The sequence below is a fragment of the Lagopus muta genome, chromosome 3 (genome assembly GCF_023343835.1).
Source record: "Lagopus muta isolate bLagMut1 chromosome 3, bLagMut1 primary, whole genome shotgun sequence".
Taxonomy (NCBI): domain Eukaryota; kingdom Metazoa; phylum Chordata; class Aves; order Galliformes; family Phasianidae; genus Lagopus; species Lagopus muta.
In genome coordinates, this window is record NC_064435.1 from 93,998,065 (window position 1) to 94,013,601 (window position 15,537).

The 15,537-nt window shown below is 36.2% G+C and overlaps 1 protein-coding gene across 2 annotated transcripts in view; it reads left to right on the forward strand.

The window, feature by feature from the left end:
* CNTNAP2 (contactin associated protein 2) overlaps window positions 1–15,537 on the forward strand; it is a 654,845-nt gene that overhangs the window by 443,713 nt on the left and 195,595 nt on the right. For both annotated transcript variants that reach the window (XM_048939493.1, XM_048939492.1), the window contains exons 12-13: window positions 3,168–3,287; window positions 9,710–9,910. In XM_048939493.1, coding sequence (XP_048795450.1) covers window positions 3,168–3,287; window positions 9,710–9,910 — 321 coding nt within the window. The remainder of the gene's footprint in view (window positions 1–3,167; window positions 3,288–9,709; window positions 9,911–15,537) is intronic.

The window sequence follows — 15,537 nt, forward strand, 5'->3', positions numbered from 1 at the left end:
CTAATTTTTGTTGAGAGAGGCTTATCCCGTCAAGTCATGCTCAAGCCCACTGTCATGGCACAGTAAATGGTGAACTTCAAAATACATTAATAGTTACTTTATCAGATGTTTAGATTACTAGATTTTTCTGCCAATGCTGCTACTGTTAAAGAAGTTTGTGTTCTGTACTAAAACTTCAAATGACATTTTTCTTTTTTCTTCTTTTGGTACTTCTTTATACTTTGTTTTAGAACTCAGCAACTTTCAGATTTTAGCATGATGTGGATTTGGTCATCTCAGTTTGATCTGTATTATTCAGGTGATTAAACTTTTAAAAGACTATACCATTTTTTTGCTACTCTTTCTGTTTTTTCATTCTTCTGTACTTTTCCCATGATCATTAAAGCTCAGATCACTGTTCTGTTCTGCTGTGTCTGCTCTGTTTCTTACTGCTTAAAGTTTTTGATATGACGTGAGAGAATGTCAAGATGAGTGAGAAAGTAATCTGTTGAGGTTTTTCTCCTCCTATTCCTTCCATTAAGAATATAACTGATTTTTTTTTTTCTTTTAATACTTGAATGCATTGTGCTTGAAATTGCGTATCTGGCCATCAAGGCAGCTGTAGTGAGTTTTACCTTTAGCTTGAAATATTTTGATGTTTTGATTTATTCTGAATATCCTTAAAAGTGCATTGTGGTTTTTGACCAACTACCAACTACCAAGAAAGCAAATGCATTATTTTCTGCATGTTAGTTTTACTGGCTTGAAGAACAGAAATCTGTTTCCCCCGTGTGTTTCAGTTTTTTGGTTCTTTTTTTCCTATCTTTCAAAACAAATCACGAGTGTAAGACCTGTCCCTCTCCTTGTTTTTTTCTCTCTAGCCATTTTTCCTCACTTACACCTATACTCTATAGAATCATAGAATTACTCATGTTGGAAAAGACCTCAAAGATCATCAAGTCCAATCGCAGCCTGACCATTCTACCGTAACAACCCTCCGCTAAATCATGTCCCTGAGCACCACATCCAAATGGTTTTTAAACACACCCAGGGATGGTGACCCAACCACCTCCCTGAGGAGTCTATTCCAGTGCTTAACAACCCTTTCTGTAAAGAAGTTTTTCCTGATATCCAACGCAAGCCTTCCCTGGTGCAACTTGAGGACATTTCTCTTCATCCTGTCACCTGCGAGATCATCCCCGCTGTCACTGCAATCACCTGTCAGATATTTGAAGAGAGCAATAAGATCTCCCCTCACTGAAGTCTTGTGTTTTGCTGACTTGTCCTTTACTAGATGTATTGATTGGTTTTGCTTCCTTACAGTAACCTTTACCAATTGTCTGATTTAAGTTTTCGTTTGTTGGTTTTGGTTTTTATTTATTTATTTATTATTATTCTGTCAAGATCTTTTCCTTGCTATATTCTACTTGCATTTTCTTACAGGACTTAATGAACTTGAATGACTGCTAAATCTATGACTTGTCAAATCTTTATCTTTTTAAACACTATAGGTATTCCTTGGTTTGATAGATCTTCTATTTTTACCTGTTACATATTTCATTGATCTTTTTTCTTCTCAGCATTTGAAAAGCTCATTTGAAGGAAACATTGAATCACAATGTGTTCCTGTGTCACCTTTTCTTCTGCATCATCTTCTCCTTTGGCATCTTACTATCGTGTCTTACTCCGTTCCCCTGCAAAGCTGCCTAGTCTACCTGAGCTTTCCAATTATTTGCTGTTACATTACTGGCTGAAATTAGCCATCTGAATTCAACATGGTCTCTTACTTTGATCAAGTGTCTCCATATATCATCCATTAAAATTTGTTATGCAGTGTCACAATTATTAAAAATGATGCTGTTTTGTGTTTACACTCAGGTAATATGTAGAGAGCTAGAGATATATTTCTGTTGGGGAAAAAAAATGGAAATGGGAGATGGCTTGGAATAGTTCATAATTTAATGAGTGTCTACTTCTACTAAATTGACTTTAGACCCTGTAATGAACAAGTAACATCTTACAAATTTATTTATTCATTTATTTATTAGCAATAACAAAGATTCTCTTCATTCATATATAACAACCCTTTGCATTGAAGTCACATTAAAATTTGAGGATTTTTTTTCAGCTCTGCTTTCCCTCCTGCATCTGAGACCAACAAAACATCTCACCCTTATGGACATCTGAAATAAGATCAGTCTTAGTAGCAGATCACTTGCAAGAATTGCTAAAAAATTTGATGAAATTTTAGAGTGAATATAAAATCAGGTTAAGCAAACATTTCCTTTATTTTAAGAGCTAATTGATTGATTTCAAACAATCAAACAAATAAAAAAAGTTGTCCAACGTTAGACGTGGTAGAAGAATTACAAACAAACAAATAAATAAAAAGTAATGTTGCATAAAAAAAGAATTGTATACCATAATATATGTAACATTTTCTGTACATAAAATGATTTGTGTTCAATTATCATTCACATCAAAACAATCCTAAATTCCAAAGAAAATGGGGTCAGTATTAAAAAAGCTTATCAACAGTACTCATTATAATATTACATCTGAGCTGTTCACATGGCAGAATCTGACAAGAAGATTTATGAATTGAATTAAAAAGCAGTAGACAGAGTTCAAGGTAAAACAAGTACAAAAGAAACATGCTATGTCAGTTAAATTTCCTCAGGAATACAGAGGCATTTTAGACATTCCTGGAACAGAGTATACGTATGTAGATATATATTAACATAGTTGCAGAACTATATAGGGGCAGGTATTACTTGTATTGACAAAGTTCACAATGTCAAGACTTGAATTTATTCTGAAAAAATCTGAAAGTCACTTCAAGAAAAAAATAAATGAACACTCATATATCTCTAGAAACAAAACTAAATGGAAAAGTTACTTCTGAAAATGCTTGGTTTTCCCTTTTCTCCAAATTATTGGAATTCTCTTCCCATTCTGCCTTTGTCTCATGTGAAAATAAAAGAAAAGAAAATTGTACGCATCAGGAGTTTAACCACTTCTGTATTTACTAGAAAGATACTTTGTTTTCTGTGCAAGTCAACCATATTTTAATGACAAAGGCATGGCTCTTGAAATAAATAAATAAAGACAAGTTATTGTCCTTGTAGACTTTTTTTTTTCTCTCCAGGATATGAAGATCCTTACTGCTGTATTTTATTTTATTCCAGCTATTTATGAGCTCTCTTGTGAAGCATACAAACACTTGGGCAAAACTTCAAATTACTACTGGATAGATCCAGACGGAAGTGGAGCACTGGGACCTTTGAAAGTTTACTGCAACATGACAGGTAACTGTGTTGTACTCGTTAATTCACATTTATTTACTTATTTATTTATTTATTAGCATCAAGAAAAGTAGGATTTTTCATGATTCTTGTTACTAGTCAAAAGAAAAATAATTGCTAAGAAATTTTTGTGGGAGAGGTTAGGGTCATCAAAAATGTAGACATCATGCATTATAGTCTCATAAAGGCAGTAACTTCCTCATTTCATAAGCTTTTTGAACCAAAGCTATTAATTTTAATATCTTCAGTGCTGCACCATTTAAAATATGCGTAGATATATGTAACCATTTATCAATGCTACTGTTTTTGTAAACTGTATGTTTTTGTATTTTTTTTACATTTTATTTTAGCAAAGTTTTTGATACTGTTTCTCACAGTACCCTACTGGATAAAAATGTCCAGCATGTGGCTAGATAAATACATAATATGGTGGGTGAACTGTTGGCTGACTGTAAAGGTCAGCCTATAAAGGCAGTACAGTTAATGGAGTTCCACCAGGATGGCAGCCAGTCATTAATGGGTTTCCACAGGGCTTCATTTTAGCCCCAGCCTTTTTAATGTTTTCTGTAATGACTTGGATAGAGGACTTGAAGGTACACTTAGTAAGTTTATGGATGACAGTGAATTGAGAGGAACTGCTGACCCCCACCAGGCTGGAGAGGCTTTGCAGAGATGTCTTGTCAAATTGGAGAGCTGAACAATTCCAAAGTACATGAAGTTTGAAAAGAGCAAGTGCAGAATTCTGCACATGGGATGAGGGAACTCTAAGTATATGTACAGGCGGAGGGATGAGCTCCATGGAAACTACATGGAGTCCTGGTTGATGGAAGTTGAAGATGAATCAGCAGTGGACCATGGCAGCCAAAAGGGCCAATCATACTCCATGTTGCATCAGGCCCATCACTACCAGCCAACTGAGGGAACGGATTTTTCCACTATGCTCTGCATGAGTGCAGTCTTACCTCAAGCACTGCATGCAGGTTTGGACAACTCGATATACACACCTAAAACTGTTACAGAACACCTAAAGGAGAACTATGAAGATGGTGAAAGATTTAGAATACAATGTAAATATCTTGGTTTGTTCATTCTAGAGAAGAGGAGACTGATAGCCTCATGGCAGCTTACAGCTTTCTCATGAGGGAAGCAGAGGAGCAGGAACTGAGCTCTTCTCTCTGATGGCATGAGAGAATGACACGGAGCTGCATCAAGGGAGGGTCAGACTGGGTGTTAGGAAAAGGTTCCCCCCCAGGAGTATGGTCCAGCACTAGAACGGGCTGCCTGGGGCAGCAATCATTGCACCAAACCTGCTGGAGTTCAAGAATTTGGATAATGCTATGAGACACAGAGTTTTATCTTGTGTGGTCCTGTGTGAAGCAAGGGTTTGGACTCAGTAATTCTTGTAGATCTCTTCCAGCTTGGTATATTATATGATTCTATGATCCTATGATGCTATGTTTGTTGAAAACCAGTTCAGTAATATCTGTGGTTCATCCAAAGTTAACTTTCTCAGAATGTCATATTACTTTTATTTTCTGTCATACTTTTTCACATTACTTTTCTTTTTCTATTAATGATTTTCCACACCTACAGGAGAAACAAAATATGAGTTTTCTTGTATGTCTCTTTTTCATGTATTTACCTTGTGTTAGAATGATTTATCTTGCGTCATTTCCGAGACTGTAGTATAAAACATCACCAAATTATTTAAGTTTCTGTTTTGTTGTGTGAGTCTTGGATTTTGTTTTGTTTGTCAGTTTGTTTTTGATTGTTTTTGTTAGTTTGGTGTGTGTTTTTGTTTTGTTTTTTGTTGGTTTTTTGTTGGTTTTTTTTTTTCTGCTTTTAATACTGGTTTTGTGTGGAGGATTTCTCATTTGGGCATTCTCATTTGAGCTCAGTTGACATCTCAGTTGACATGCTGAGGCAGAAAGTTGTGATAATGAAAAATGAAAATGGGGTAATTTTTTTGCTCTGGGAGTATATTATTTATTTGTTCTGTTAATGCATGGCAATCATCTCAGCACTTCCACTGATTTCAAATTTAGGGCTGCTGATAAAACAGATCTGTCCCCTGACTTTCCCCAAATGTCAGCACAATAAGCTTGAATTTTAATCTATTTGCATTGGAAATCTGTCATACCTGTGAGACTTGGACTTCAATATATGCAGCTTGAATATGAAGGTGCTATTAGAGGTTGAAACAGTAACTTTGCCTTTCTAGGGGTCACATCTTATATGCATCTCTTTTCAGAAACCTGTATCACTTTGGGTTTGTGGGTGTTTTATTCTTAATCCAGTTTGACCAGGGGAGAGAGATTGTCACCGGCAGGGGGAGATACTTGAAGAGGGATGCAAGGCATGTACAAAAGACTCCAGAGCAAGTGCCTTTTGGAGACCAGATATTACCATTGTTTCATATTACCATTAATTCATATGTTCGAATAATAAATGTGTATGTAAGAAAGGAATCTGACCTAAGCTCTGAGACTGGCATAAATTGTTCTGTGTCTGGAGAAATAGGTCAGACAATTTGTACTGAGACAGATGTGTAAAGGCAGTCTTTCAGATAAGTAGATCCCGACCCTCTTAGAGCTTTTAAAATCACAACTAGCACTTTGAACTGTATTGGTAACTAATCAGACAGGCACTGGAAGGAACAACACCAAGAACTGCTGATATATTATAGTGATTTCTATCTAAAATATACTATAAATATATATATAAAAAATATTCTATAAATTCTGTGTTAAGCACTAGCTGTGGCTTTTGAGTACTCTTCAAGAATAATTTACTAAAGTGAAGATAAACTGTGGTTGTGCCATCAGGCACAAAAAAAAGTGTACATATCCAGTACTGTGTTGTTGCTTATATATTTTAAATGTAAGCAAACGGTAAAATATATAAATAGCTTCTGCAAAACTGAGGGGAAAAAGAAAATAGAAACAAATAAGAAATTAAAAGTAATAATTTTCATTTTCCTAAAGTATCTGACGTAGAATCATAGAATCATAGAATTGCTCAGGTTGGAAAAGACCTCAAAGATCCAGTCCACGCAACCTAACCTAACAACCCTCCACTACGTCATGTCACTGAGCACCACATCCAAATGGTTTTTAAACACATCCAGGGATGGTGACTCAACCACCTCCCTGGGGAGCCCATTGCAGTGTTAAACAACCCTTTCTGGAAAGAAGTGTTTCCTGATATCCAATCTAAACTCACTCTGGTACAACTTGAGGCCATTTCCCCTCGTCCTGTCACCTGTCATAGTGAGAAGAGACCCACCCTCACTGCAATCACTTGTCAGATATTTGAAGAGAGCAGAACAGAACATTTATCAGTTATTTATTATACTGGTCTTGAAGATATTATGCCTCTGTGGTGTGGCTTTAATCTCACTTCATTATCCAAATAGCTGCAAGCATAGTGACTCCAGTTGAGTGGTACTTGCCCTATTTCCTTTCTAATACAGACAATTTCCTAAAGCTGTATATCTTCAAATACTTCAGCACAAGGATATGAACCTGTCGGAGCAGATACAGAGGAGAACCACAGAAATAATCAGAGGGATGGAGCATGTCTCCTATGAAAAAGGCTGAAGGACTGGGCATTTTAACTTGGAGAAGATAAGTTTCCAGGGAGGACTTCATGTAACTTTTAAGAAAAACAGAAAGAGACTTTTTTCAAGGGCTTAAAGCAATAGGACAATCATTGCAAATGATTCATTAGGTTCAGGTGGACATTTCTGATATAAAGAATATTTTCCTGTTTTCTTTCCCCTTAAGATTTTGTCCTTAAACAACACTTCAAATAGTGTCTTTTCAGTGTGACAATATTCAGAGCTGGTTGTCTCTAACTACTTGTACTTTCTTTTCTGACAGTGGGACTAGGAAGTGAACAACCTACCCTCTGCTGATATTTCTTCTTCTATCATTTTGTTCAACACTGAAATCAATGTAACTAAAGTAACACAGAGCTGATTAAACGAAACAATTCTAAAAATCCTAGCCAGTGTTAGGGTGCAGTGCTGCACACTGATGCATAATTCTCTAAATTATTATACCTGACAGGGCAGGTTAACTGTGCTTTCAATATTGCTGTTAAAATTTTTGCAATTCTTTCTTCTTTTTGTTTTCTCTGGTAGATGCTTCTTAAGAAGAAATGATTCAGTAATGAATAAGCTGCAGCAGACATCCATCTTGATCTCTATTTACATAGAGAGGGAAAGTACTTGTTGTGGAGATCTCCTGCACAGGCAAGAGTTGTGCAGAATGGCTCTCTGTTCCAAGGACTAACAAGTCAAGTTAATGCAGATTACAGAAGAGTGTGAATTTACAGTGTTACAGAAAGTTTATGTGAACACTGTCTTTAAACACTCCTAATAAATTTCAGGATTATATATGTGCTTACAATTTATCACTTAGAATCACTCTTGGTGCTTGTCTACAAAAGAAAACAAGCATGTAGTGATTATAATGGGAATTTACAGTAGATATGATATTTTTCCCCTGGTTCCAGATTGGAGACTTAAGTACAGTTCTTAGGGCTAGTATGCTGTAAATTCACCTCTATCGCTGTTGCTCATGGCAGGAGACAGGGGGAACTGAACGTTTTTTTCATTTGTTTCTTCTGAATGTTGGATTTTTCTTATCTTAAAACCATTTGCTATATTAGTGAGATGAGAGAAATTGAATTTGTATCAACAGTAACTTTAATGCAAAAATGGATACTTCAAAATCTCAAGTGAGATTGTCAAAATACTCAATGGAATGATCATTTTTCATTTTTATAAAACAACTTTAACTCCTTTTAACTCTATAGCTGAAATAGTTTAAAACTACTACATGTATTTTGAAAGTTATATATGTGTGTCTATGTGTAAAAATATATATTGTACATACACATACAAATGGCGAAATATCTATTAAAAAATATTAGGGAGGAGGGAGAAAAAGGTATTTTGTGCTCTAATTTTTTTTCCACATCATCTGTGTAATTCAGATCTTCTGTCTACAACAGTGTTGCAAAGAATGTTTAGTTTAATGACACAGCTAGTGACTGTTGTAGTACCAAACCACACAATTCAAAAGAAATTGAAACACCAAGTATGTTCCTATCAAAAAATAAAATTGGAGATTTCACTTTTTTATGGGTTGTCTTGTACAGTTTTTGTGTGATTTGTGGTGTAGCGTATTGTACAGCACATTGGAGTATTCTAATTGAAGTGACAAATGAAAGGATGATGTTAAAAATCATGATGTCTAGTAAAGAGACAGCTTTCTCCAGGCTGACAAGTGGGAAGAAAAGACACTGAATGCAGTTGTCAAGCAGTAGTTACTAATCCAAAAGGGCCTGCAGGCATAAATTCTTAATGAATATGAAGCACCCAAAAGTAGAGAAGATGGAAATAATTTTTATTGCATCTTCAAATAATTTCACCTTGACAGAAATGCTTGTGTTTAATAGTCCAGTCTCAAGCAGAATTTGCTATGAATCACAGTTTCTCAAGCTTTTTCAAGAGCAGGCCATCTTAAGAACAAGGTGCACAAGACCAGAGAGACACAACAGTTTATATTTCCTACACCCTGGCATGAATTCTCCCCCATTTCCTCATTAGTTGAGTACTCCAGGGTTCACAGTCTACCCAACAATTCTAATTCCCTTAGCAGATGTTCCACTCCTGTTTACTGCATGGTTAACCCCATTGTATTCTCCAGTTCTTGCTAGTCTTTACCTACTGTGGTATGCTGGGATAACTTTTCATATTCAACCTTTCCCTCTATTTATCATTCAAACCATGAAACTGGTTTGTACCAGTACATGTCCTCATGTTACTCAAAAATGCAGTTCTTCTATTTGCAAGTAGGAATTCATCTTGTGTCTGAATTCCATGGCACCTGTTTGGATCTCTTTGGAGTCATAACATCTTATTGTTATGCAAAAATAACATTTCTTTCCCCACAACCTTGCCTTTGTCATAAATATTGTTTTACACTTATAAGTAGTTTCTGGCTACTCATCTTTTTGTTCATTCTGAAAGCTAAACATGTACCACTAGTTTAAAAGAGTTACAGATGTGAGAATTACCAGCAATTTAGTACTGTTCATCATCATAGATCACTTATCCTAACTCCTCTTCCTTGCAAGTTCATGCAAAATGCACGTATCAGAGAGGAAGAGACTTGGACATAATTATAGTCAACCAGAAACATTTTGGGTAAGGAGCAAATAGCCAAAACTGTGTTAGTGATCAAGACAGTCATCTAGAAGTAATGCAGTCAGCTTGAGGATTGGATCTTCTAGAGTGACAATTCTAGAGGCAGAACATATTAATATTTTGTCAAAGACCAAGACTAATTTTAATTCAGCTACATTGTATGTCCTTTACTAATTCTTGTCTATTCTTTTTCCATTCTAAATTTCAGAGGATAAAGTATGGACAACTGTGTATCATGATCTGCAAATGCAGACATCTGTTGGAGGCAACAGTCTAGAAAAAGTATCTGTGCTGCAGCTAAATTACAGTGCAACGATGGACCAGATTTCTGCCATTACCAGTAGTGCTGAATACTGTGAGCAGTTTATCTCATATTCTTGCAAGATGTCCCGGCTGCTGAACACACCAGGTAGGCTGAGAATGGGTTAAATGAAGTCTTAAACACCTTTATCTGAACAGAATATCAAGTTCTGCATTTAGACCTCTCCACTCAGTGAAAATATTTCTTTGTTCTCCTTCACTGAGCTAAATAATTGAAAATCCACATGGAATTATTTTCTTAGGAAAGTCTTCCTTCATACTTGCTACTAAAATGAATTTGGTTGCATTACAGATCTGTGTGTTTTTCAGTCACATTTGTTGCTCCATAAACAGGTTTTGGTAAATGGAGTAGCTATGGAAGTTAAACCATTAAAGGCACTGAAAAAATTATTTGAATTTTATCCCAGTTATTCACATGTCAGTCTTCATATGCTACAGTTTCCAAAGGCATTTCTGTATAACTGTTGGAATTTCCCACTGATATATCTGTAATGGTTTCTTAAACCAAGGGTATATGGGGGTGATCTGATGTCTTACACAACATAGAAGTACTGGCATGGTCAGTAATATGGTTGTATGAGAAACGCTATGTGCTATTAACTTTGAGTAAATTAACTGTAAGTTCCTCATTTTAGTTTGTAGCTTTACTGATAGAGGTCTTGCAATAACGTATGTGCCTGCTTACAAAATCTTACCTGTAACTGATAGAGGCAAAAGTACTAGTTGCAGAATCAGTAAGAGCATATAAAGAAGGAATTAATTTTTAGGAACTCTTTCAATTTGTACCTAGTACTGTATCTATGTTCTAATTATGCATGATGGCATTTGACGTTAAATAATTCTGTAATGGAATTTAATGAAGACACTGCCTTATACGTGGAAATATGGTGCATTTCTGTGATTGTGAAATGAATTCATTTTGATAGAATGAGTTAAATATGTTTCAGATTAAACTAATGGCTGGGTGCTTACAGTGTTGTACTTCACTTCATGACACTTCCCCTCATGAATTTATTTTGGTATTTTTTCTATTGGTGGCACAGATTAGGATTCATTTGGCACGCGTTTGCATGTTATCACTATTTCCTAAGTGTTGTGTTAGTTAATAGGTAACTAATGCTTGCTACTGTCTCCTTCTTCCATTCTGTTTCTGAACTAGAAATACTTCTGCTACTTTGTTGCTATTATTTTCCTTAATTTAGCATAGTGAAAAGTTTATGCAAAGTAAGAAGTTTTTTTTTCTTTCTTGACCTTTAATTTAAAAGGGATTCTGAGTTTTGTGTATAGCTAGAGGTAACATGATTAGATTCTGCTGATGGATATAAGCTCACTGTTTGCACATGCTTCAGAAGTGTAGCATATGCATATTTATCTGAGTAAGTCCTTTCAAATTGAATGTACTTAGGGACTTGACCTGGATATAATGTACACAGAGTTTACACAGAGTACAGTGTTAGATTCTACTTACATGAATGTGTACGACTATTATTTCAGTACTAAATTGTACTTGTTAGCATATGCTTATATAGCGGTAAAATAAATACATATTGTAATTGCATGTTTGCTTCTGCTTCCAGATTTAAAGTAATTAAGAAATACACAGTTCCATAGGAACTGAAAAGGAAAAAAATAATAAAAAAAAAAAAAAAAGGATTTTTCAGTTCTAAATATTTACACTTTTAACCTCAGGATGTCTCACCATGTAATTACCTTATAAAATCTTTCTAAGCTAGCTTCTCTGACTGAAAACTGAGCTTCTGGAGATATTCTTCAAAGTGTTTCTTTTCTCTGTTTATTTTTTCTTTTTTAACCTGTGAGTGGGAGAAAGAAGCAGGAAATGAAAGTAATTCTAACTTAGGTAGTAACAAGGAATCACATTACAGTGTTTGCTTAACATCTGTAACTGTACGCATCGCACAGCAGTGGTTTGCATGTTAGCAGAGGAGGACAATTCATTTTATTTCTTACCTATGCAGTGTTGGCCACTGTCTATGATGTCTAGGGTAAGGAGAAAAAAACTTCACAACTTTCTCTGCTTCTTCTCTCTGTCTTTCTTTATAAATATATATATATATATATATGGTGTTGTTTTGTTTTGTTTTGTTTTGTTTTTTTCCTGGAGTGTTACCTTATTTTGCTAGAGATATTATGGCAGTCTGTTCATCTCTGAGCACAATTCCAAGTACTTATGTAGCTTCTTCCACCACAGATCTTTCTATATAAATCATTCCAGTATCATACCCACAGAAATAAATGAAAATAAAAAGAAATGTCATATTCCTCAGAAAGTGGAAAGTCCTGATTGTGTTAAGGCCAGTGATGAAACCTCTACAAACTTCATGGGATCAGGACACCATATGTGGCCCTTATCAAAAAACTTTTTTCAGTTCAGAACACTTCCTATATATGTTTCATACATTTCGATAGCCAATTAGAATAGACTTGTCTTTTTGTTTTAAATTTCTTCAAGGAGAACAGAGAAAATTGAGGAAACAGAAGAGCAGCTCAGTATTTTCACATTTTATCATCATCACTTCACAAGTTGATTCCTTCTCAGGAAGAAACTGCTCAGCTAACGTAATTCAAACACAGTCAAGATTTAAGTAGCTTATGATCTATTCATGACAAGTCATTAAGTAGCCATTAGTGAACTGTATCTTCTCCTGCCACAGTTGTGTGTTTTCTTACAAGGTTGTTGAGGTATATACATGCAGCGTCTGACGCACGGACTCAGATGTAAATGATCCAAACTGTTTATTACAACCCCAAGTTTTCAGTGGTAAGGGACCTTCCCAATGCCCTGTGGCCATATTCCAGACATTGACCACTGGCTGCTCCTTGAGCACTGGGGAGGCCCCAAAGTGAAGATCCACACGAGTTGTATCCGTATGATCACAGTTCAAAAAATTCAGCACAAGCAAAGCCTTACATGATCTTCCTTGTAGTGAGGAGACATCCTGTATTCCCCCTTCTTTTTCTTTATTAAGAATGGATTTCAATGTTAGATGAGTATGCTCAATGATACCTTGTCCACTGGGAGAGTGAGGAATGCCTGTAATATGTCTAACCCCCCATTCTTGGAGGAAAGTTCGAGTGGCCTTAGAAGTAGATGAAGGTCTGTTATCTGTTTTTGTAGTATGTGGGATCCCCACAGCAACGTAAGCAGATAACCAGTGTTTACAGGCTTCACGACTGCGTTCACCTGTATGTGCAGTGGCAAATATGTAGGAAGAATGAATATCTATTGTTACACGTACAAATCTTAGATGCCCAAATTCAGGAACATGAGTGACATCTGTCAGCCTCAGTTCAAGAGGTGCTGTGCCATGGGCATTTGTTCCAGTTTGAGGCAAAGAGCCAATTGCTTTTGTAAGGCTCTCCTATTCTGATGAAAAAATTGATGGGAGAGTTGTCCTTGCTGAAATAATTGAGGGGTAGCAAAGGCTTGATCAGCCTTACGGTTGCCCTCAGTTAAAGGACCAGGCAACATAATGTGTGATCGAATATGCATAATGAAATAAGGAAGAGTATGGTGAGAGACATAATGTAAAACTCAGTTGAGCTGTGCAAACAAAGCAGGGTTGTTAACTTCCTTGAGAAAAGATCCTTCAATCCTCTGAATGATACCTGTAGCATACAAAGAGTCAGTTATTATATTAAGCTTTTGTTCTGAAAAAATTTGAAAAGCTTGAGCTACCGCAGCGAGTTCTACAATTTGAGGTGATCCACTGACAACACGTGCGTCTGACTGCAGCAGTCGCACGCCAGAGAACCACTGCTCAGTGTGTCTCGCTGGAGCCATCTGTAAAGACAGTTACAGCATTAGATATTGCAACATGTGAAAGTAGAATATTAGTAGTAAGGGACAGATCACTCAAATTATGCAGTAATTGATGGTTAGGGAGATGGGTGGAGATTTGCCCAGTATAGTCTGCCATAGCAGTTTGTAAAGCGAGCAACTATGCAAGCATCCAATCTGCATCTTTTTTAGTAGCAGGTACGTAGATGCAAGCAGGGTCAAGAGCTCGTAAAATTTGCAGATGATGTCGACCTCGCTGTATTAGCATCGCAAACATTTCCACTCGTGGTGTAACCATTTTTGAAAGTGTATGCGGTAAGAACACCCATTCAAGGATAATAAGAGGATCTTTTCTTGAGGATCCCACTGACATAACAAACTGTATTCCTGATGTGAATTTGATATTATTATAACATATACAGGAAGTGATAAAGAAACACGATGGCTATATCGATGTTGCAATGATGTTATTACAGAGTCCAAGCACTGTAGCACTTCTGGTGTGAATTGTCTTTTAGAGGTTAGATCTGGGTCTCCTTTGAGTAGCTGGAAGAGAGGGTGCAGCTCTTGAGTAGTAATACCCAAAAACGGTCACAGCCAATTGATGGTCCCTAATAATTTTTGCAGATCATTTAATGTCTGTACGTGAGGTACTATTTTGAGGATTTGCAGTTGAATGGTGTGAGATGTGATTTTCCATCCTAAATATTTCTGTGGAGAACTAAGCTGTGCCTTTTCTTCTGCTATTTGTAATCAGAACCACAAGATATTGTTTCTTCTTCTAGAGTTATCCTTGGTTCTCATGCTGTTTATCTTGCTCCACAGCTGCTGCTTTGAACAATTTTTCTTGTATTCCTACATATACAATTGCACTAAAATAAGTTTAGCTGCTAATTGTAGCTTAAGTAGTTTGGTGTTTTGGGTTTTTTTTTCTTATAGTGGAAACAGCAGCAAAAAGTCTGCATTTGAGGAAAGCCTTCACATGAATTAATATGCATGTTCTGTTGGAGAGGGGTGTTGGCTGCAGGCACAGAGGTCAAAGAATTCTCATTACCAGGTGTTTGAGAGTAATGTGTGGAAAGCAGTCTGTACAAACTAAAACTTGATTCTTTTATTGTTTATTCTTCTATTCTATTTGATTTTGAGTCTCCATTACTTCCAATTTATGTATTTTTTTCTTAATCATGCTCTTTCATACAAGCAAAATGACACATATGTGCTACAGAAAAAATCATTAACAGTCGTAGGGACTGGGAGTGATTTTAGAAGCCATTGCTTTTCCATTTATGCTGAGGGAAGTCACTGTCAAAATATTCCATGTAAATTAAATCACAAGAGACTTCTGAATGCTTAAAGTGAGAATCCCATAAGACCACAAGATAATTTAGGTTGAAAGGGACTGAATGGAGCCATGAAGTGAAATTTTCTGCAGGTTGAACAAAAATTGTCTAGCAGTGAGTAAAGACAAATGAAAAATTCAATTTTCCTTCCTTAACTTTTTGTTTGGTTGGTTTGTCTCTTCATTCTAGTTGCACAGTCTAAGAGTCCCACAAGGATGTAAGCTTCACTGGCCTTCCCCATGATCTTCATCTATAACTCATAGTTATTCTCTATATTGAGCTCTACATCAGTACATTCCCTAACACAGAAAGGTACACCACTACCCTTCCTTCTCTGCTCATCTCTTGAAGAGCTCACAGCCCTTCATTTTAGCACTGCAGTCATAAGAATGATTCACCATGTTTTTGTGATGGCAATTAATTCATAATTCTCATGTCACACCACAGCTTCGAGCTCATCCTGTTTGTTGTCCATGTGGAATGCATTAGTACATGTGCACTTCAGCTGTGCTATTGGTCTCGCCTCTAATCCTGGAATGCCTGATTTTATTCTCCTTCCCCCTTCAAACCTAATTT